This window comes from Dasypus novemcinctus, chromosome 17, assembly GCF_030445035.2.
Source record: "Dasypus novemcinctus isolate mDasNov1 chromosome 17, mDasNov1.1.hap2, whole genome shotgun sequence".
Taxonomy (NCBI): domain Eukaryota; kingdom Metazoa; phylum Chordata; class Mammalia; order Cingulata; family Dasypodidae; genus Dasypus; species Dasypus novemcinctus.
The window spans coordinates 2,568,545-2,589,491 of NC_080689.1; the positions used below are offsets into that span (position 1 = coordinate 2,568,545).

The following is a 20,947-nucleotide window of genomic DNA, read 5'->3' on the forward strand; positions in this document are numbered from 1 at the left end:
ATACCTTTCTATCCATGCCCAAATTATCTTCTTAAAGTATGAGAATTAATTACAAATAAAAATATATAATCACACTATTGGAATCTGGCCAACTTGTTCCAAGCGTCAGGTCCACGTCTGGCTCCTGGCTGTGCCTCAGCCTGGTTGAGATGCCTAGTGAGCCTTTGGTTTGAGGGTATATGACGGGAGGAGCATGGCATGTCTTGGGGCACAAGGATGGCATGATTCTGGCCAAAAGGTTTCTCAATATAAAGGATTGTTGGTTTCCTTCTTGATGTGGCTGCCCACTCTCCCACTGTTTCCTTCCCATTAACCCACAACAGATAACCTTTCGGAAAGATGGAAGTTTTCTATAACTCCCTTGAAAAGCCTCATCAATAGAGTGAACTGATAGATTAAATGGTGAGATTAAAGGAAATGAAGAAGGGTATTGTTAGAGGCTTGCAAAAATTAATAAGCTGTAGCTCAGTTTCCCCTGATAAGCACTGGGGAAAGGCTAACCCCATCCCCCATAAGCCTCTGTGTCTAAGGGCATGGCTCTTCTCCATAGGTTAAACAAAGAAACCACATAGAGGCGGGAGTAAAGGGAAATGGAAACCTTCCCTACCTGCATATCAGAGGGAGATAAAATCCCTACAGATCAAAGAAACATCTGCTCCTGCAGCATGCCCAGAAACCACAGCTCCCTAACCCACTATCTCCTAGTCACTGTCAGGACAAGTTCCACCTCTAGGGCTTCCTCTTGGCCCCTGCACCTCACTCGAACCCTCAACCCCTCCCATCAACTATCATTCTCCGCCTAGGAAAGTTCTGTATAAACCCAAATCCCCCTCTTCCAGGAGGGGGCTGAAGTCTCTTTTCAGACCCCCACCATGCTGGTGGGGGAGCTGAAGTTTGTTTTTCAGACCCCCTCTGTTGGGAGAGCTTCTCAATAAATTCTTTCTCTGCCTGTGGTCATATCAGTCTCCATGTCCCAGTAAGTGCTGCGAAAAGCCCGGGACTGGGGTCGCGTTGAGACTGACTAGTGAGGAATCTCCCCTCTTCCGTGGCTGAATGCCCATCCAACACCGGACATCGAATCTTGGCTGGGAGAGTTAAGGATTTCTCTGCTGGAGGATCCTGCTGTGTCTCTCTCCTTTTTGTTGTCCAGGACAACTCACTGGGAAAACCTAGCGCTAGGTCAGGATTCTCACCATTTCCAAGGGTCACAGTGGACAGTAGGCCTGCGTCCTTGTGGGAAGAAACCCCTTGGCTCCGGAGACAGCTGACTCCCAGAGCAGTTTCCCATTTTCTTGGAGATATCTGACTGATTCGGGGATGCCTGCTTCACTCAGAATCTCCCCCATTCTAGAGGTCCTCAGTCTCACCCCAGCCACCTAAAATGGGGAATTCAAGTTTGGCCCCCCAAAATCCACACCTCTGGGCTGTCTCCTTCATAACCTTAAAACTCTGTACCCAGAAGGAAACATCAGACCTAAAAAACTCATTTTCTGTTTGACCTCTGTGTGACCATAATACCAAATTGGACAATGAAAATCAACACACTATTAATTCCCAAGTTCTCTAAGACTTGAAGAACTTTATCCAGATCAGTGGCAGACATGCAAGATTCCTTACACTCAGGCCTTCTCTGATCTTTGCTTTGTATACTGTTCTTTTACACCAAAAACCTCTTCAAAGGCTTTCTTCTTCCTCCTTCTGCCCCCCAGATCTACCAAAAAAAACCCTCAACTTTGATACAGCTGATCAGACTCCCCTGCACTTCCTCCATATATTCCTTGGCCATCACGTCCACCCCCACCCTCCTCATTCTCTAACTCCCCCTACTCCCCCTATGGTCCTCACCACGTTCCACCCCAACTCTCTCCCCTCCTCACACAGGTGCTGGAGCTGGAGCTCGCCTCCCCTCCCGCCCCTACTTACCTTCCATACACAGAACACCCTTCTTCCAACTCAGATCTCTCCAATCACATCCCTCCTCCACTGCCGATTGCCTCATCAGCACCTCAACTTACTCCATCCTCCTCCAGTGCCCCCACATCTCCCTGTGAACCTTCTCTCCACCCACCACCACTCTCAAGCCCAGCTCCCCACTCTCCAGCTTCCTCCCCAGTTCCTGCCCTCCCTCTCCAGGAAGTGGCTGAGGCAGAAAGCACATCCCCTTCTCAATCTGATCTCTCCCAAATCAAACACCTTCCCAGATCCTTTTCCTCTGTACCAATACCCAGCTGCCCCTAATAACCTTCCTTAACCTAGAATTGTTCGCCTCTTACAAGTAAGCTTTCAGCTGACTCCTAGGTCTAAGTATATTCCTAAAAGGCAATAATCCAAAATATATGTGCTAAATATCTGTCTATCTAAACTGTTAAAAGTTTGACTGCATTTATCCTGCTCAAATATTCCTGTTGCTGATTACTAGTAAAACTGTTTCCAAAAACAAAGTTGTATATTACAAGCAACACTGATTCCAAAAATGAAATCTTAAAGGCAGTAAAAATAGCCATACCAAAGGAGTAAGAATTGAGTCAAATTAATAAACTTTATGTTTCTGTCTGTGTGCCCTAACTCTTTACGTGTTTGTCTGTTCACTGCCGGTGTATATTTTAATACCTCTGGATGGTAATACTAATTCCTACAAGAGCTCTATTCAAATGGCCAAAAATTAAACAAGCACTTATATTAATAAATAGATATGAATAATGAAAATTATAAGTCTTAACTGATAAAATTGCTACAAATCTCTTCATGAAAAAATGGTTCTTGCCTAAATTGAAATGAAGTTTCTTTTTCTTCACAGAATGAAATGTAAGGTATTGAAAGAAGTGAAAAGTTGGTAGGAGTGTTGACTGAAATTTGATATTTGTTCAAGAAAGTGTGTTTTTTCCTAAAATAAAATGGCTGGTTTTCATAAAATCAGAATGAAAGTATGTAAAACAAAACTCGAATGCATATGGCAAGTTATAGAAGGTATTGTGGCAGCAATGAGTAAGGGAATGTGTTCTGTGAAGGCAGAAGTTGTCTTAAAATGAAGTAACTATACTCTATGCAGATACGAATAGTTATAAAAAATTTGTAGAAGCATTGCTTAAACTGAAATATTCAAATAGCTAATTATAAAAAATATTATTAAATGGAATTAATGATTAGAAGCTACCTCAATCTGCATATTACATTGGTAATAGGGAAAAAACTATTTTAATTCCATTGGAAATATTAAGTTTTCATAAAATAATAAGAAAAGTAGTTTTTTCTGAGTTGCTAAAATAAAATACCTATTAATGTAATCATGATAGTTGCATGTTGTAAAAAACTTGCTTTGAGACAGTTCTAAAATCATTTTAGTAACTTATGTATACAGGTGTATAGAATGTGTTATATTGCTAAGGAAAAATATAATATTTTGTCCTAAAATAAAATAACTGGTTTATCTTAAGAGCCTAAAATAAGTAAACAATTAAAACAAGCTATACAGAGTCTAAGAGACAGATAAAGTAGATACAACCCCCAGGTATTGGTTCCTTTGAGGGATAAAGAGACCCACGGGTTCTATGGTCATGGCAGAAGGGGTTCACTGCCATGGCAGATGGCCCTTCTTTGGAGCTGGTGTTTCTGCGTGATGGAACTGGACTCAGATGGGATCTCTTTTCATAAGACTTTCATCCTACTTTACTGGAATTGTAGTTGGTGTTGGGGTTTAAGATATATTTAGGGGATTTGAATCTCTGGACTGACAATATGATAGCCAGGCCCTGAGCGTCAACAGACTCCAGCTCCTACAATCTGATTTATTGGACTCACCTCACTCAGCTAAGATGGAGTTGAAGAAGGACAACCACCACACCATGGAGCCTAGAGTGCCTACAACTGAAAGTAGGAGGATTGCATCTAGTATCCATGTGGAATCTGAGCCTCCTCCTGACATAGAGGTGCAACGGACACAACCAATCCAAGGCCCACAGAGAAAAGGTGGCATTGGAGTGGGAAAAGTGGACATGGTGGCTGATGGATATGGGGAGTGGCAGGAAGAGATGAGAAGTGGAGGCGCCTTTGGGACATGGAGCTGCCCTGGATGGTGCTTCAGGGGCAATCACCGGACATTGTAAATCCTCCCAGGGCCCACTGGATGGAATGTGGGAGAGTATGGGCCATGATGTGGACCATTGACCATGAGGTGCAGAGATGCCCAGAGATGTACTTGCCGGGTGCAATGGATGTGTCATGATGAGGGGAGTGAGTGTTGCTGGGGGGGGGGGGGAGTGGTGGGGTGGGGGTGGTAGGGCTGAATGGGACCTCATATATATATGTATATATATTTTTTAATGTAACATTTTTACAAAATCAATTTAAAAAAATAAAAAAATAAAAATAAAAATAAAACAAGCTATAAAGTCCTGTCTATCACATTCTTAAATGGTGTTTAGTTAAGTAAAAAAAAAAAAAAAAAAAACATACCAAAGTTGTGCCCTCTGTTGTAACTGATAAAGTATAATGTTTCCTCATATTATTGGAATACTGAAAACCCTTCATCCCGCATTTAGCTCAGATATTAAAACCATTATATGTGTTAATCCGAAAAAGCTGTGCATGGAAATGAGAGCCCCACCCAGCAGGCTGCTTTTAAAACAGTAGCACAGGCTCAAGGAGGAAGGGGGTGGATCTTAACTTACCCTGTGAACTGGATGTAGCCAGTACCAGTATTAGCTTTGGGGTGGCAGAGGCAACTTTCTAAGCAAGTTCCACCTGAGTTTTAGTCACAATTGCGAGAAAAAACAAAGTGCAAAACAAGAGCAATGAACTGTTGTAAGCTGCCCTCTGTGGAAAAACATCTGGAACGCCTGCCAGCAGTGACAGGTAACTGTCTAAAATGTCCCTGCCCCTTCCTCTAACATCTCTCTTGGGACTGTTAAGGCAGATGCTCTTGCAAAAATCCAGAGCCATACTACTGAAACCCAAAAAGAAGCAGAGCGGCTCCACCGAGAAGGCAAATACTGTGGATACCAGACCTGGCAGTGCCTAGGCCAGCAGTTCCACTGCCCGTCACTGGCCAGCAGCTCATGAGCATCACCCACAAGTGCCCATCGTGCTCACCCAATGACTGTGACCATTACCTCACTGGATGAGACACACTGGCCGAGCACAGACTCCAGCACGTTGGCAGATGGATGACATCAGTCCCCTCCCTCTCTCGGAAGAGGCAAGGCATGCTTTCAGTGCGGTGAACACTGCAAGGGAACTCTTGTAACCTTGTAGCTGAATCCTTACAACAGTGGGCTAAGTCTAAATTACAAGTTAAAGTGACAGCAGCTTCAAGCCAAAAAGGGAAGTAATAATAATTTGTTGTTGCCTGTGCTTCAAACTATATAACCTGGGGGAAATGTGGTCATTTTAATCACCATACTTGTCTATGCAGCTCTGCTGATTGGGAATCTTAAATCCGTAAAAATCACTCAAAAACACTTACGAAACCACAGTTAATAATCTAAAGTCTTTTATTCCAACTAAAACTCTATAAGCCCATCAAATCATGTAACTTCACTGTCAACCATTAATGCTATTAATGTTTAATGCTGAATGTACAACCTTATTATTCCTTCTCAGACTCCTGGAGGCAGCAACCTCACAGACCACCCACATTTCCTAATTAATTCCTATGCTTACCGCAATTTTAACTCTCATTCTCCTCCTAGCAGCAGGTCCACACATCTTCCATGCAATAACTCAGTTTATCCAGACAGCCATCCAGGATGTCACCCATGATCATCATCTTGTCTGATTCACACACCAAATTGTACAGCCAACAACCCAGGAAGACGTAAACGGCGTCTTTCTGCTGTGTGAACAATGCCAACCCCTGCAGGACCTGAAACCACAGCCCGCTATGCAGGATGGAAGGGAACTTCTTTTCTCTGCCCTTGACAGCAGGAATCGAGCTGATGCCCCAAATCCCCTCACCCTCCCATCCTGCCCAGTACCTTATACCCCAATACCCAGATCCCCCAATGTATGTATATAAACAAAGAGTTAGGAGTGTTAGAGGCATGCAATAATTAACAAGCTGTAGCTCGGTTTCGCCTGATCTGCACTGGGGAAAGGCTAACTCCATCGCCAATAAGCCTACCACGTGTCCAAGGGCAGGGCACTTCCCCACAGGTTAAACAAAGAAACCACCTAGAGACGGGAGTAAAGGGAAATGGAAACCTTCCCTAACTGCATATCAGAGGGAGATAAAATCCCTACAGATCAAAGAAGCATCTGCTCCTGCAGCACGCCAAGAAACCGTAACTCCCTAACCCACTATCTCCTAGTCTGTGTCCGGGAAAGTCCCACCTCTAGGGCTTCCTCTTGGCCCTGTGCTTCACTCTGACCCTCAACCCCTCCCACCAACTGTCATCTCCCCGCCTAGGAAAGTTCTGCATAAATTCAAGTCTCCCCCTTCCAGGAGTGGCTGAAGTCTCTCTTCAGATCCTCACCGTGCTGGTGGGGAAGCTGAAGCCTGTTCATCAGATCCCTTCTGTTGGGAGAGCTTCCCAATGAATTCTTTCTCTGTCTGTGGTCATGTCAGTCTCTGTGTCCCAGTAAGAGCCATTTTTCTCCAACAGATAAGATGGAGTAAGAGCCCCTTCGATTGAATATGTAACTATATGAGTTTCAAAAATAATACTGATTTTAGCTGTTGTGGGAGAACAAACCAAACATGTTTCAGCAAACCAAGCACACCCTGAATGCCCTGTGTCTGGGCAGTGTTGAAGCAGACCACTGTATCATCTGCCCTGATAGAAACTGCCTTGATAGACCATGTCTCAGGTGCCTTCACATCCCTCAGTCATCAGGGTTGTGCCTCCCAAATGCCAGCGAAAATACCAGAGCAGGGACAGTAGCATTTATCAGGTTCTGGAAGTCTGTCCTGCTTGTTGCTTATGACATCACCAGCTCTTTTCTGGACCGTTTGTAACAGCTCCTCTGCTATCAGCATGACTCCTTCATTCTGAAGAATGGTTAGAAATTTCACATGTACATGCCTGCTCCTCTACATTGGAGACTATACAGTCAGGGTTCCTAAAGAGTCTCGTCACTGACACTAAGGTGTTTGCTCCCTTGACACGCCCAGTGCAAGGACCAGAGGCCTGCCATTGTCCTCCTGGGCTTGTCCAGCTCCTTCCTTCAGCCTCTGCCTCCCCTGCCTTTCTAGCCACTGATGCTGGCTCCATGGGGAGTCACTTCTCATGACCCACAGGTCTCCCGTGATCTGCTACCCATGAGCCACTGCTTCACAAGCCGAGAAGAGACAATTGGTTATTCAGCAAGTGCATCCACTTGCCTTATGGAAAGTTTCCAGACTATGTGGAGAAACCAAGACCGAGCCACTGATGTGAGAAGAGCAGAAGGGATATGGCCTGATCCCTCTTACCTCCCTCAGACAGGTTGCATCATCCAGACACCCCTAAGGAAGCCGTATCCCACAACCCATTGTCCAGCCCTTCAGCAAGCCTGGAAGTGGTGGGAAGAGGCAGAAATGACATAGACAGCGGTTTGGCCTGTGGCAGGCAATGGAGAGAGCCCAGCGCTCCCAGGCAGGGTAACTGTCCAGCCCCAGGTGGTGCAAGCACATGGCAATTGGGTTCATAGGCTCTGGAACTAAGGGGGAACGGTTGCTGAGATGGGGAAAACTGTGGATGGGGGAAGTACGGCAGTGTGGGAGAAAGGACTTCAGAAGTTGCGATCCGAGCATGCTAAATTAGACATTAGACATCCAAGTAGAGAGGCTGGGGAGACAGACCCAGGCTGCAGGTATAAATCGGGGGTTCATCAAATTTGGATGGTATGTAGAGAATCTAGACTGAGTGAGATCCCCTAGAGAGCGAGAAGTACTAGAAAAAGGAGATCCAAGGATGGAGGCCTAGAGCATTCCAACATTTGGTTGGTTCCCCAACTAAACGAGCAGCTGCAATATTGCCTGGAACTCGTTAGAAATGCAAATGCTCAGGCCCACTGAGACCTACTGCGTGGGGGCCGCGTCTAGTAGTAGTTTAACAAGCACTCCAGAGGTGATTCTGATCATGCTGACTTTGAGAGAGACTGGTTTAGAGGTTGGGGAGATGGGAATCACCTAAGGGTTCTGAGAAGGTGTGGCCAATCAAGTAGGAGCGATCAGCTTTGTTAACTGCCATTGATAAGGGAGATGAAGACTGAGAAGTGACCATAGATTTGGTAACAGAAAAGAAGGGATTTTGTGATGCAGTTGGTTAGCAAAAGGATGAAAGGTATTTTTTGGTGTTGGTGGTACCGTCCTTGCACAACTTCTGAAGGAGACTCCCTGTTTTTTTTTTTAAGATTTTTTATTTCTCTCCCTTACCCTTCCTCCCCACCCCCACCTGCTTGTCTGTTCTCTGTGTCTATTCGTTGTGTGTTCTTCTGTGTCCGCTTGTACTCTCCTCAGTGGCACCAGGAATCTGTGTCTCTTTTTGTTGCGTCATCTTGCTGTGTCAGCTCTCCGAGTGTGCGGCACCATTCCTTGGCAGGCTGCACTTTTTTCACTCAGGGTGGCTCTCCTTACAGGGAGCACTCCTTGCACATGGGGCTCTCCTTACAGGGAGCACTCCTTGTACATGGGGCTCTCCTTACAGGGAGCACTCCTTGCACATGGGGCTCCCCTATGCGGGAGACACCCGTGTGGCACAGCACTCCTTGCGTGCGTCAGCACTGCGCATGGGCCAGCTCGCCACAGAGGCCAGGAGGCCCGGGTTTTAACCCTGGCCCTCCCACGTGGGAGGCAGATGCTCTATCCGTTGAGCCAAATCCGCTTTCCTCCCTGTTCTTTGACTCCTCCAGCTGTTCTTTGAGCTGGCAGGGCTGTGTTCTCTACCACATGCCCCTACTCCCCCAAGCCCTAGCTGACTGGACCAAAAGCAGCCCATCGAAGACCAGCTAGGGGGTGCTGTGGCTGGCTGAGTGCCAGAAACCCAAAATAGTGGCTTAAGGAAAGTAGAAATGTACATCTGTTAAAGCCCAAGCTCTGTTCCACCAGCTCGCAGGGACTCGGCTCCTTCGTCTGGCTGGCTCACCGTTTCTGGAGTTAGCCTGTCCACGTGGTCCACGGTGCCTTATCAGGCCCCTGCTGGAGCCAGCGTGGAGAAATGGAGGAAGGGGGCGGGGAAGGCTTTCTTCATCTCTGCAAGTCACTTTTGCTTTCACCCCCCCCACTGGCAAAAGGCAGGGAAGATGAAAAATGTAACCCTTGCTCTGGGAAGGCTTAAGCCAAGCTAAGAGCTGGAGATTCCACTGATGTGGGCTGGGTGGGGGGTTGTTCGTCTCGTCATAGATAACCTGGCCGAGCTGTGCGTGTGGGACGGTGACACCTGCCGCCCTGCCCTTGGTAACCATGACAACAACTCCAGCCCTGGAGAAAGTTTAGCAATGTAAACTCCATAAACTTTAAATATTCAGGGAAAATGCAGACCAAATGTGCTAAAAGCTTATCGAGAATGTATGAAGTCCATGCTAAAAGCTTACCTAGGATGAGGAAGATATATGTTAATTCAAGCCTATTGAGCACTGAAACAAAGAGCCATTTGGTCCTTACTCTGTATAAAAAGAGCTCAAAAACCTTGTTGGGGCTTGGATTTTGAATGAGAAGCTCCGAGCCCGGCCAGTCGTAAATAAATCCTTTTTCCTTCCCAAAATCATTCCTGAGTCCTGGCCTTTCTATATGCAGATAACTGAACCTCTCTGGACTTCTACAACGCTGCTAGAGGAAGGCCTTGTACCCAAACAGGGACCTAGGTAGGCTAATTTGATTTTCTCTCCTAGGAATGTGCACTGGATCGGAAGTAGACGGCTTGCCTGTGGGAAGGTCACCGAGTCTGAGGTCGGCTGTGCTGGGCAGACCCCGATGCTTCCGGGCTGGTAAGGCGGGACGGAGAGCCCCGTGTTCCTCGCTGCGGGTGCAGCCTGGGATAAACACGCTGACAGCCGGTCACCCGAGGTCACCCGCCGCGGGGAGCCCAGCGCACGCCGGGCGCGGGCCAGGGCCAGGCGACCCCTCCGACGGGCTGCGGCCGCCGCGGGGGCGCGGGCACGGCGCTGGCGGGAGGGGAGCGGGCGCCCACGGAGGCGAGGGCGGCCCCGGGACCGAGCCGCGATGCCGAGGAAGGTGCTGCGACACCGCGGGACACGCGGCCTGAGGCGGGGGCCGGGCGCGCGGCGGGGTCGCCTGGGAGGCGGCGTCGGGGGCGCGCGGGGCGGGCGCGCGGCGGGGGGTCACCCGGGAGGCAGCATCGGGGGCGCGCGGGGCGGGCGCGCGCGGCGGGGTCCCCTGGGAAGCGTCGGGGGCGCGCGGGGCGGGCGCGCGGCGGGGGGGTCACCCGGGAGGCAGCATCGGGGGCGCGCGGGGCGAGAGCGCGCGGCGGGGTCGCCTGGGAGGCGGCGCCGGGGGCGCGCGGGGCGAGAGCGCGCGCACGGCGGGGTCGCCTGGGGGGCGGTGTGGGGGGGGGGGGCCCCCGCGGGCCGGGCGCGTGCCTGGGAGGGAGCGTCGGGGGCGCGCGGGGGCACCTGGGAAGGGCGTCCAGGCGCCCGCGGAGCATGCCGGGAGTCGGAGTCCGGCCGCCTCCGGGGCTGGGCCGCCCGCTCGGCTGCTTTCGCCGCCGCCCCGCCGTGCGAGGGGCGCGGGGGCCGGGGCCGAGGGGCCCTGAGGGCGGGGCCGCGTCCTGGGGCCCGGGCTGGCCGGGCTGCGGCCCGCGAGGCCGGCGGAGGAGGCGCCATGGAGCCCGCGGGCGGCGGTGAGGGCGGCGGGGGCGGCGCGGCTGCCGCGGTGGGGGGCGGGGCGGGGCCTGCGCGCCCCCTGCCCCCGGGACGCGCGTCGGGGCCCCTCGCGGGGCCCGCTGGCCGCCCACCCTCGGGGCCCGGCACGGCCTCTGTCTGCGCGGCGGGAGGGCGGGCGCCCCGCGGGGCAGGTGGCAGCGGGCCCGGCGCCCGGGAGAGGTTGCGTGCCCGCGTGCCTCGGGACCCTCCACTCGGTGCGGAAGCCGGTGTGGTGTCCCGAAAGCGGCTTTTCAAAGACGGTGGCGCCTTCGGCCGAGCTTCCCCCGCGGAGCCGGCGGGAGCGAGGAGCGTCGGGAGGCCCGAGTGACGGGCCTGGGGGAGCGCGGCCCCTCAGCGGCGGAGCGGCGGCGGCCCAGTAAACTCCCCGAGTGTCCGGCTCCTGAGGGCCGAGTCGGCGGCGGTGAAGGGGGAGCGCGGGCGGCAGCCTGGCGCGGCCGTCGCGGTTCCGGAAGGCGCTGGGCCGTCCTGGGCCCCTTGGGCGCTTGTCTGAGGCAGCACTTGGGGCACGCTCACTCAGCGGGATCCTCAGGGCTCCTGTCTCCGCTTCCAGGGCCGCCGCCGGGGGACGCAGACCTTCCCCTTGCTGGAAACCCACACCGGGGTGGCCTGGCCACGGTGCTGCGGCGCCCTGGGCCGCAGGTGGGTCTGCACTGCTTGTTTTCCTTCTCTGTCCCAGAGCATGGGTGTGTTTTCTCTTGTTGTTAGGGAACTGCTCAGCCCTGGTTCCGGGAAGATGGGGTTCATCCCAGTAAACCGGTGACGGAGGACCCTCACAGCGGCTCCTCGGTGGCGGGACTTCCCTCCCGCATTGCTGCGCCCCCGCCCCGCGCGCTCGAGGAGCTCTTGCTGTGATGGGCCTCGTGGTGAGGTGCCCAGGAGCAAAGCCACGTGCCTCTGCCTCAAGGGGTGCACCGAGACGACGAGCCATAGATAGGAAATAGTTAAACGACGTGAAGAAGTACGTTTTTGAAAATGCGGAAATGACCGAGACAGACAAGTCATGAAAGTCGGGGACTAGTTTGGAAAGGTTTGGGATGAAACCTGCGCTTTGAGAAATGAGAGGGTAGTGTTTGGAGAGTAAAACAGAGTAATATTCCAAAAGAGAATGGCTTCCACAAACAAGGCTCCAAGTGGCGAGAGGGTCGGTGGTCTTCGGGGGGTGTGCCTCACTGGGGGGCTGGAGGGGGTCGGGAGGGACACGAGTGGATTCTGGCGGACCGTGGGAAATCTGTAGGGGGTTTTCCTGAAGCTGAACAAGGCCTGTGAAGGTTTTTAGAGACAGCACGATGACATGTGCTGTGACTGACTGGGGAGGAAGACTGGTTAAGGTGCCTCTGTAGGAGCTGCTGTAGGACCCTGGAGGAATGGGACCCTGCGGTGGAGGCGCCGGGACTGTTGACTTCAGACCTGGTCACAGCGTGCGGGTGCTGGTGATCCGGGAAAGCGGTGGGAGGAAAAGCCGGCGTTGGTTCTGCACGTTTGCGGGCGCCTTTCAGGGAAGAGGGGAGAGGCAGGGGCAGCTGCTGGAGCGAGCCCTCAGCCGCAGCGCCCTCAGCAGCGGCTCTGGAGATGCGTTTCTTGCAGTAGTTCCCGCCACCAGAGTCTAAATGGAACTGTCACTGCTGAGGCAAGTGGCCTTAAAGGATGGTAAGCTTAAATGGAAAGGGTAGTGCTATGATACTTCAAGTGTTAGGATAAAGGGTTGAGTGCTGTGGGGGATTTCAAAGTAGGTAGTTCTTTTAAGTTTATTTCATTTTGTGCCTTGTTTTACAAGCTGTTTTGGAGGTCTGTATCACAAACATTAGAATAAAATATAAACAGAATGACCCATTATATTCATCTGTATATTCAGGGTGCTATGGCAAAAGTGGTGGTTCAAAGAGTGAGAAGACTGTTCATTTTAATGTGTCTTAATTAAATTGTAGTTGTATAGAAATTTTTCATATAATTAGAAAAATTATTAGTTGTCTTACAGTAAACAGGTTTAATTGTTGAAAGGAACATTATCGGGAAGTGGATTTGGCTCAACTGATAGAGTATCCACCTACCACATGGGAGGTCCAGGGTTCAAACCCAGGGCCTCCTGGCCTGTGTGGTGAGCTGGCCCATGCACAGCGCTGATGTGCACAAGGAGTGCCACACAGGGTGTCCCCGCGTAGGGGAGTCCACACACAAGGAGTGCGCCCCATAAGGAGAGCCGCCCTGAGCGAAAAAAGTGCAGCCTGCCCAGGAGTGGCGCCGCACACACGGAGAGCTGACACAACAAGATGACATAACAAGGGAAAACGGACTTTGGCCCAGTGGTTAGGGTGTCTGTCTACCACATGGGAGGTCTGCGGTTCAAGCCCCGGGCCTCCTTGACCCGTGTGGAGCTGGCCCATGCGCAGTGCTGATGTGCGCAAGGAGTGCCCTGCCACGCAGGGGTGTCCCCCGCGTAGGGGAGCCCCACGCGCAAGGAGTGCGCCCGTAAGGAGAGCCGCCCAGCGCGAAGGAGGGAACAGCCTGCCGAGGAATGGCGCTGCCCACACTTCCCGTGCCGCTGATGACAACAGAAGCGGACAAAGAAACAAGACGCAGCAAAAAAAACAGAAAACAGACAACCGGGGGAGGGGAGGGGAATTAAATAAATAAAAAAAATAAAATTAAAAAAAAAAAAGATGACACAACAAGAAGAAACACAGATTCCTGGTGCCTCTGACAATACAAGCAGACACAGAAGAACACACAGTGAATGGACACAGAGAGCAGACAAGGGGGCGGGAGGGGGAGGGGAGAGAGGGAAAGAAACAAAAACAAAGGAACGTTATCCACCCTGGTGCTCACATTTTAGAATGGTGCCCACTTAAATTTGTTTCTACAAATTCCTGTTCATTTGTTCCTTCCTTCATTCCAAATATTCAGCAAATGCTTAGACTGCTTCCGCTCTTGCCGAGTACTAGCTGCTTCAGTGAGCAAAGGCAGACCTGGCCTCTGCTCCGTGGAGCTCCCTGTCTAGGGTACTGCAGGTGTGCTCAGAGGCCGCTCAGCGTGCGCATAACCGGAGAGAAGGGCAGGACCGGGGGCTGCAATCCTGAGAATCGTGGAGGACTGCCAGAGGAGGAAGCCTCTGAGCCAAGTGTGAACTGGGTTGAAAAGGCTGGAAGGACGGGCAGGGGGCAGAGCATGCAGGAACCTGCCTGGGTTAGGGGCCGAGTAGAAGGAAGCGCACATTCAGGCAACTGGAGAAAGGCCCTGGGCTGGGGAACAGAACCGCACGGGGAGGAGGCGGTGGTGGGCTGGCGGTCGCCGGGCCAGACTGCCAGGGCGGCCAGGGCGAGGAATGGCAAGAGCACTCTGGGAAATTCCACAATCATGCGGGCTTGAAATACTGTTTTACCTATTAATCTATGTTTTTTGATTTGCAGAAAACATCTTAATTTTTAATGTCTGTACCAGACTAATTATATTCTCAAAGGAAAACTAGAGAAGAAAATACTTTTTTTTTAGGAGGTACAGGGGATTGATCCTGGGATCCTGTACATGTGAAGTACGCACTCAGTCATTGAGCTACATCTGCTCCATAGCAAGATACTTTTTATTTCTTGAAACTTTTATATATATATATTTTTTACCATTAAAAAAAAGATTTATTTATTAATTTCCCCCATCCCCTCCCCCTCCCCTGCCCTGCTGTTTTTGCCATCTGCATCCATTCACTGTGTGATCTTCTGTATCTTTTTCTCTTTTTGGCCTCCTCATTTTTTCTCCTCTAGGATTCACCAGGATTCAATCCTGGGAACTTCTTATATGGAGAGAGGTTCCCCGTCAGCTGTACCACCTCAGTTCCTGGTCTCTGCTGCGCTTCACCTTGACTCTCCCCTTTGTCTCTCTTTTGTTGCATCATCATCTTGCTGCATGACTCACTTGCATGGACATTGGCTCACCGTGTGGGCATTCTCACCGTGTGAGCACTCAGCTTGCCACATGGGCACTGGCTTGCCATGTGGGCACTGGCTAACCGCACAGGCACGCTTTCTCTCCTCTTTCACTGGGAGGCCCCAGGGATCAAACCCGGGTCCTCCCAAATGGTAGGCGGAAGCCCTATACCTTGAGCCACATCTGCTTTCCAACCTTTCATATTTTTAAACCATACCACAAAGAAAATGTTTAATCCATAATTATATTTTCCCACTTTCCCATTTCTAAATAGTTAGCATTTCTTAGTACTATAATTGAGCTTACCAGTGCTTGAACTAATAACTTTGTATCTTCAAATTTTATGTTGACAGTACTTTCCTCCCTTCTTGCAGGTAACAAATAATTTTAATACCTGAAGGCAAGTGCGTCAGAATCTTTGGTGTGGAAGGATGTTAGAGACCATTTTGTCTAGCCTTCCTATCCTTCCTGTCTTCTTCTATATCGAGTCACTTGCAAAGGCCTCTGAAAGGATGGTTCCTTAGTGAGCACGCGTGTGTTTGGTGTTTTCAGGAATCGTTGGTGATCAGGGATATGGCTGAGGCTCTTACCCGGTGGGGGCAGCTGAACCCTCCTCGGGGAGATCTGCCCAAGAAGCGCAGCAATCTGGTCTTGCTGGGTAAGGCTGGCTCCTCTACCCCTGTGAATTAACTCAGTGTGGCGCCCTTGTTTCTCCACTTCTAAGGTTCTTAGATGCAAAGATTCTTAGTCCCTGTAAGACCTGAGACAGGCAAGTTCTGCTTTTTGTTTCTAGATGCAGTAATAGTTTTAATGCTCTTGGAGTTAGAAATGGACACCTTTATCGTGTTGCTTTAGGCTATAGCATCCTTCTTTACTCCCCGACCAAGGGTTCTTATCGGAACACCTCTTAAGAAAACGGGTGCTTGTTATTTTAATGCGGAGGAGAGGTAAAAACAAGCCATTTAATTGTTCTGAACTCAGGTAGCCCCATAGCAGTCTCCCTACCATCTTCCAGGAGAAGAAACCTCTCTCCCTCTCTCTCTCTCATACTGTCTTCCCTAAATACCAAGAAGCTAACATTGAGCTCTTTACTGGACTCCTTTTTTTCCCTAATGAACAGGGCTTCCGATTTCCAAGCCTGATGTAATATCTCAGTTGGAGCGAGGAGAGGAGCTGGAGAGAGAAGTCCTAAAAGCAACCAGTCCAGGTGAGTGATTGTTGCAAACAGCAGTTGGTCAACACTGAAGGTAAAACCCAGATGGTCAGTGGGAAAAGCGTCTTTGAAATGCTTGGGAGGAGCCTTTCCAGAGTTCGCTAGACTCCATGGAAAAGTTGAAAGTGAAGCTCCTGTTTCCCTGGAGCCACCCTCCAGCTCTGTAGATGATGGTCTGTTATAATTCTTTTTTCAGGCCAGTAAATAGAATTTATTGGGGAATGGAGTTAAAGAATAGAACTTGCTGAGAAATGGGAGAGAAGGATGGAAATGTGCACTGGAATTTGATGCGGGCTCCTCTTGGCAGTGGGAGCGAGGTTTGGCTTGTGTGGTCACCTTTTACGCTATTAATTATTCCTCCCCTTGCTGATGCTAAGGGGAGGCCCCCTGCTGTTGTTGGCTACCCCACCAGTGGTGGGGGCCAATGGTGAGGCCTGTTTGGAGTATCTGGGGCCTCCCCTCAGCCCCAGGAGTCCCCGCTGGTCCCTCAAGGTCAAGGTCACAGTCTCGGGGGCTCGCGGCCTTGCTGTCTGTCAGCCGTGCTGTGGCTCGTCTAATTTCCCTGCACTGACCTGCGTCAGCCCTCCCCCCTCCCGCCCCGAGAGTTCACGCCCTTATTCTTAGGGGTGCTGTGGGGCGATGGCCATTCTTCTCTGTCTACTTCCTACTGGGTACAGCAGTAATTTGTTTTGTTTTGTTTTTAGAAAGTAAATACTTCCCACCCATGCAAACCAATTCTTTTTCCTAAGAAAGGTAAAATGAAACAACATTTTAATGTTAAATAACTTGCTTGAGTGCAAGGCCCTAAGGCAGGCCTTTTCCATGTACGTTGAGAAAAAGTCTGCAGAAGAATGCTCCTTTTTGAATCTCAAACCAATGCCTGAACTCACTACCTCTGTTATTATTAACAAATGACTTAACCTTTCTGTGCCTCGAATTCCTCAACTGTAAAATGGGGATAATGATAGCACTTAAGTCATAGGGTTGTTGTGCATGTCTAATGAAATATTCCAAGAGAAATGCTTAGAGCAGTTCCTGGCCCTGCACATAGCAAAATATAGCTATTAATTAAATGCTGGTCACTTTTTCTTTGACTGATGTCTTGGATTAGGCCCTGTCGTTTCTGTCAAACTGGATGACTGCAATGACTACTAGCTAATTACACTTTGTTTAGTCTTATCCTGGTCTAATTGAGGTAGTAAACAGTGAGTTTCATTGTTTACTCTTGCAGTTCTCTATTCCTCCCCCTGCTTTCAAGACCTCTGTTAGTCCACCTGCCTAACCTTTTTGTGCTGTCCTCTAACTTGAACTCTTTTTTTTTTAAAGATTTATTTATTTATTTCTCTCCCCTTCCCCCCTCCACCCCGGTTGTCTGTTCTCTGTGTCTATTTGCTGCATCTTCTTTTGTCCACTTCTGTTGTTGTCATGGGAATCTGTGTCTCTTTTTGTTGTGTCATCTTGCTGTGTCAGCTCTCTGTGTGTGCGGAGCCATTCTTGGGCAGGTTGCACTTTCTTTCACGCTGGGCAGCTCTCCTTACGGGGTGCGCTCCTTGCGCATGGGGCTCCCCTACGCGGGGGACACCCCTGCGAGGCACAGCACTCCTTGCGTGCATCAGCACTGTGGATGGGCCAGCTCCACACGGGTCAAGGAGGCCCGGGGCTTGAACCGCGGACCTCCCATGTGGTAGACAGACGCCCTAACCACTGGGCCAAGTCCGCCATCTAACTTGAACCCTTAACACAAGACAGGCAGGTTCCCTACTCTTCTCTACTGTGTGTTCTCCAGGAACATTGGGAGCTTCAATTCTTCCACTCTGCTTAGCTGGAAGTCCTTTTCCTTCATACCCGTTTTTACTCTTTGTCCTTTAAGATCCCAGGCACTTCTCTGCATATATGTCGTGGAGCATACTGAGTTGAATTGATTTGTTTCAAGTAGAGTCATGGTTAGAATGGATGTTAACAATCATCTAAGCCTGACCCCGGGCCTCCTTGACCCATGGGGAACTGGCCCTTGCGCACTACTGATGCGCGCAAGGAGTACCCTGCCATGCAGGGGTGTCCCCTGTGTAGGGGAGCCCCATGCGCAAGGAGTGTGCCCCATAAGGAGAGCCGCCCAGCGCAAAAGAAAGTGCAGCCTGCCCAGGAATGGTGCCGCACACACGGAGAGCTGACACAACAAGATGACACAAGAAAAAGAAACACAGATTCCCGGTGCTGCTGATAAGGATAGAAGCGGTCACAGAAGAACACACAGCGAATGGACACAGAGAGCAGACAGCTGGGGTTGGGGAGGGAAGGGTAGAGAAATAATAAATCTTAAAAAACAAAAGCAAAACAAAACAAAATCATCTAAGCCTGGAAGCATTTAAATGTTTTTAGCAATGAAGTTCCCCTCTTCCCCCATACCCTGACTCCTAAGAAGCCAGGATTTGGGAGCAGGCACCCTGCATGGCGTGGGCCTACCTGAGCACATGGGTCTTCGATCTTCCCTCCATACCCACTTCTTTTTTTAAAAACTCAGTTTTATTTTACTCTTTCCAGTGTACTCCGGTGGGGTAATGGCAAGCAATCAGAGATGTCAGCTACTTCCTAATTACTAAGTTCTGTGATAATTATCATTTGTACATGTGAACCAGTGAATGCCAGCTACTGAAATTTGTATCTTATCTTGAGGACAGTAGAGCCAACAGATTTTTGTGTAGCAAGGTGAGAGATGGTTTAGAAAGATTAGTCTGTTAGCAGTGATTGGGACATACTGGCATAGGGAAAGCTTGGTGGCACGGAGATGGGCTAAAGACGGTGGTTCTCAAGTGGTGAGTCTCCCTGACAGTGGGAACCTTGGGAGACCGTTCTTCTCTGGCCCCAGCCCTGTCTCTGCAGTCTCTGGTTTGAGCTGCCGTTGGCCCACATTGCTCTGCTTAGCCGTGCCTGCTCTCCTGGCACTCTTCGTGCCCTGGGCTGCTTTGCCCGTTCACCTCTCATCTCCTGTGTTCCCTCATGATTGTGAAGGTTTCATGTTCTTATGTTCCCTTCCAGCAGTTTTTTTCATGTCTCGGTATTTTCCCACCATAGCCATCAGCTTTCTCTCAATGTTGGAAATGGTACATGTGTATTTTTGTTTCTTTCAGACTGGGAGACAAGTCTAGAAAGTAAGGAGCTAACTCAAAAGCAAGACATTTCTGAAGAGGAATCAGCTCCTAGGGTGTGTATAGAAAGATTTCCAAAGGAAGGTTCCAGGGACTGTGAAGATTCCTTAGAGAATCAGCAGGAAAATCATGAGAAACATTTAATACAAGTGGTCATCACGCAGAAGAGGTCTTCTGGGGAGAGAGGTTACCAGTGTGATGAATTTGGAAGAAATTTTAGTCAAAGGTCATTACTCGTTCAACACCAAGAGAGACTAAATAATTGTGATTCACTTGAAAAGAACTTAAAACAAAATTCAGATCTAATTAGGCACGAGAGAATTTACGTAGGACAGAAACCTTGGAAGTGTAACGAGTGTGGGAAAGCATTCAGTTACTACTCAGCTTTTATCTTGCACCAGAGAATTCACACAGGAGAAAAACCTTATGAATGCAATGAGTGCGGTAAAGCTTTCAGCCAGAGCATACATCTCACTCTTCATCAGAGGGTTCACACTGGAGAGAAGCCCTACGAGTGTCACGAGTGTGGGAAAGCCTTCAGCCACCGCTCGGCCCTTATCCGGCACCACATCATTCACACTGGAGAGAAGCCCTACGAATGCAGCCAGTGTGGGAAGGCCTTCAACCAGAGCTCATACCTCACTCAGCACCAGCGCATTCACACTGGAGAGAAGCCCTATGAGTGTAACGAATGCGGGAAGGCCTTCAGCCAGAGCACGTTCCTTACCCAGCACCAGGTCATTCACACGGGAGAGAAACCTTATAAATGTAACGAGTGTGGCAAGGCCTTCAGTGACCGCTCAGGCCTCATTCAGCACCAGAGGACGCACACTGGAGAGAGGCCTTACGAATGCAACGAGTGCGGGAAAGCCTTTGGCTACTGTTCAGCCCTGACTCAGCACCAGAGAACTCACACTGGCGAGAAGCCCTATAAATGCAGTGACTGCGCCAAAGCCTTCAGTGACCGCTCAGCTCTTATTCGTCACCAGAGAACACACACTGGGGAGAAACCTTACAAGTGCAAGGACTGTGGGAAAGCTTTCAGCCAGAGCTCGTCTCTTACCAAACATCAGAAAACCCACACTGGAGAAAAGCCCTATAAGTGCAAAGAATGTGGGAAAGCCTTTAGCCAGAGTTCATCCCTTTCTCAACATCAGAAAACTCATGCTGGAGGGAGAACCAAGGAATATGGGAAAGCTTTTAGTGAGCATGCAGCCTTTGGCCAACAAAAGAGAATTCATACTGGATGAAGACCATGGCAATGTAGTACAATCAGAACGTATTTATTAAACATTTACTATATATTAATTGGGACATCGTTATTGGTATGGGACATAGCTTGCTTAGAATGTGAAAGGGGTTTTTACATTTTTTGAAATGTCCTAAGGGAGTGCATATTGAATTTCCTAGGGACAAAAGGAAAATTATTTCCAACACCCTTATGTGTATGTAAGCTGCCAAATCCTTGAGAGAGAAATAGCGTGTGGTGGAAAGAGGACATCTTGAACCTCATAATATTACAGAGAGAAAGTTTTAAAGAGATAAGGGGTTCTTTTAGGTGTACTGCAGAGGTAGAAATAACAGATTGAGAGTTCACAGTTTGTCCAGTGTTGGGAGCGGTGATGGAAGGGGAATTGTCTTTTTGTCTTTAAGTATAAGGGTACAAGGGAAGTAGATGGAAAGCTTAGTGAAAAAGAGTGGGGAGAATGAACCCACAAAATATTGTCATAACTACACTGAGTACTCACTACCAAGAAAAATATTAGTTGAACTTGTTACTGGGCAGAGTTGGTCGATCACAAAGTTGCCACGTGGGCAGCTTTACCTCCAGGCCAAGGCGGTCCACTTCTCTACC

At 49.7% G+C, this 20,947-nt stretch overlaps 1 protein-coding gene across 1 annotated transcript in view; it reads left to right on the plus strand.

Annotated features, from left to right (window-relative positions):
* The window catches only part of ZNF892 (zinc finger protein 892), a 43,145-nt gene extending 22,749 nt beyond the window's left edge, over window positions 1–20,396 (plus strand). Inside the window, 6 exon segments of the mRNA XM_058278090.2 lie at window positions 9,808–9,903; window positions 11,369–11,457; window positions 15,286–15,391; window positions 15,854–15,940; window positions 19,075–20,321; window positions 20,324–20,396. Of these exon segments, the coding sequence (XP_058134073.2) occupies window positions 9,808–9,903; window positions 11,369–11,457; window positions 15,286–15,391; window positions 15,854–15,940; window positions 19,075–20,321; window positions 20,324–20,359 (1,661 nt within the window). The 3' untranslated portion in view covers window positions 20,360–20,396.
* Window positions 20,397–20,947: the final 551 nt, after the last annotated feature.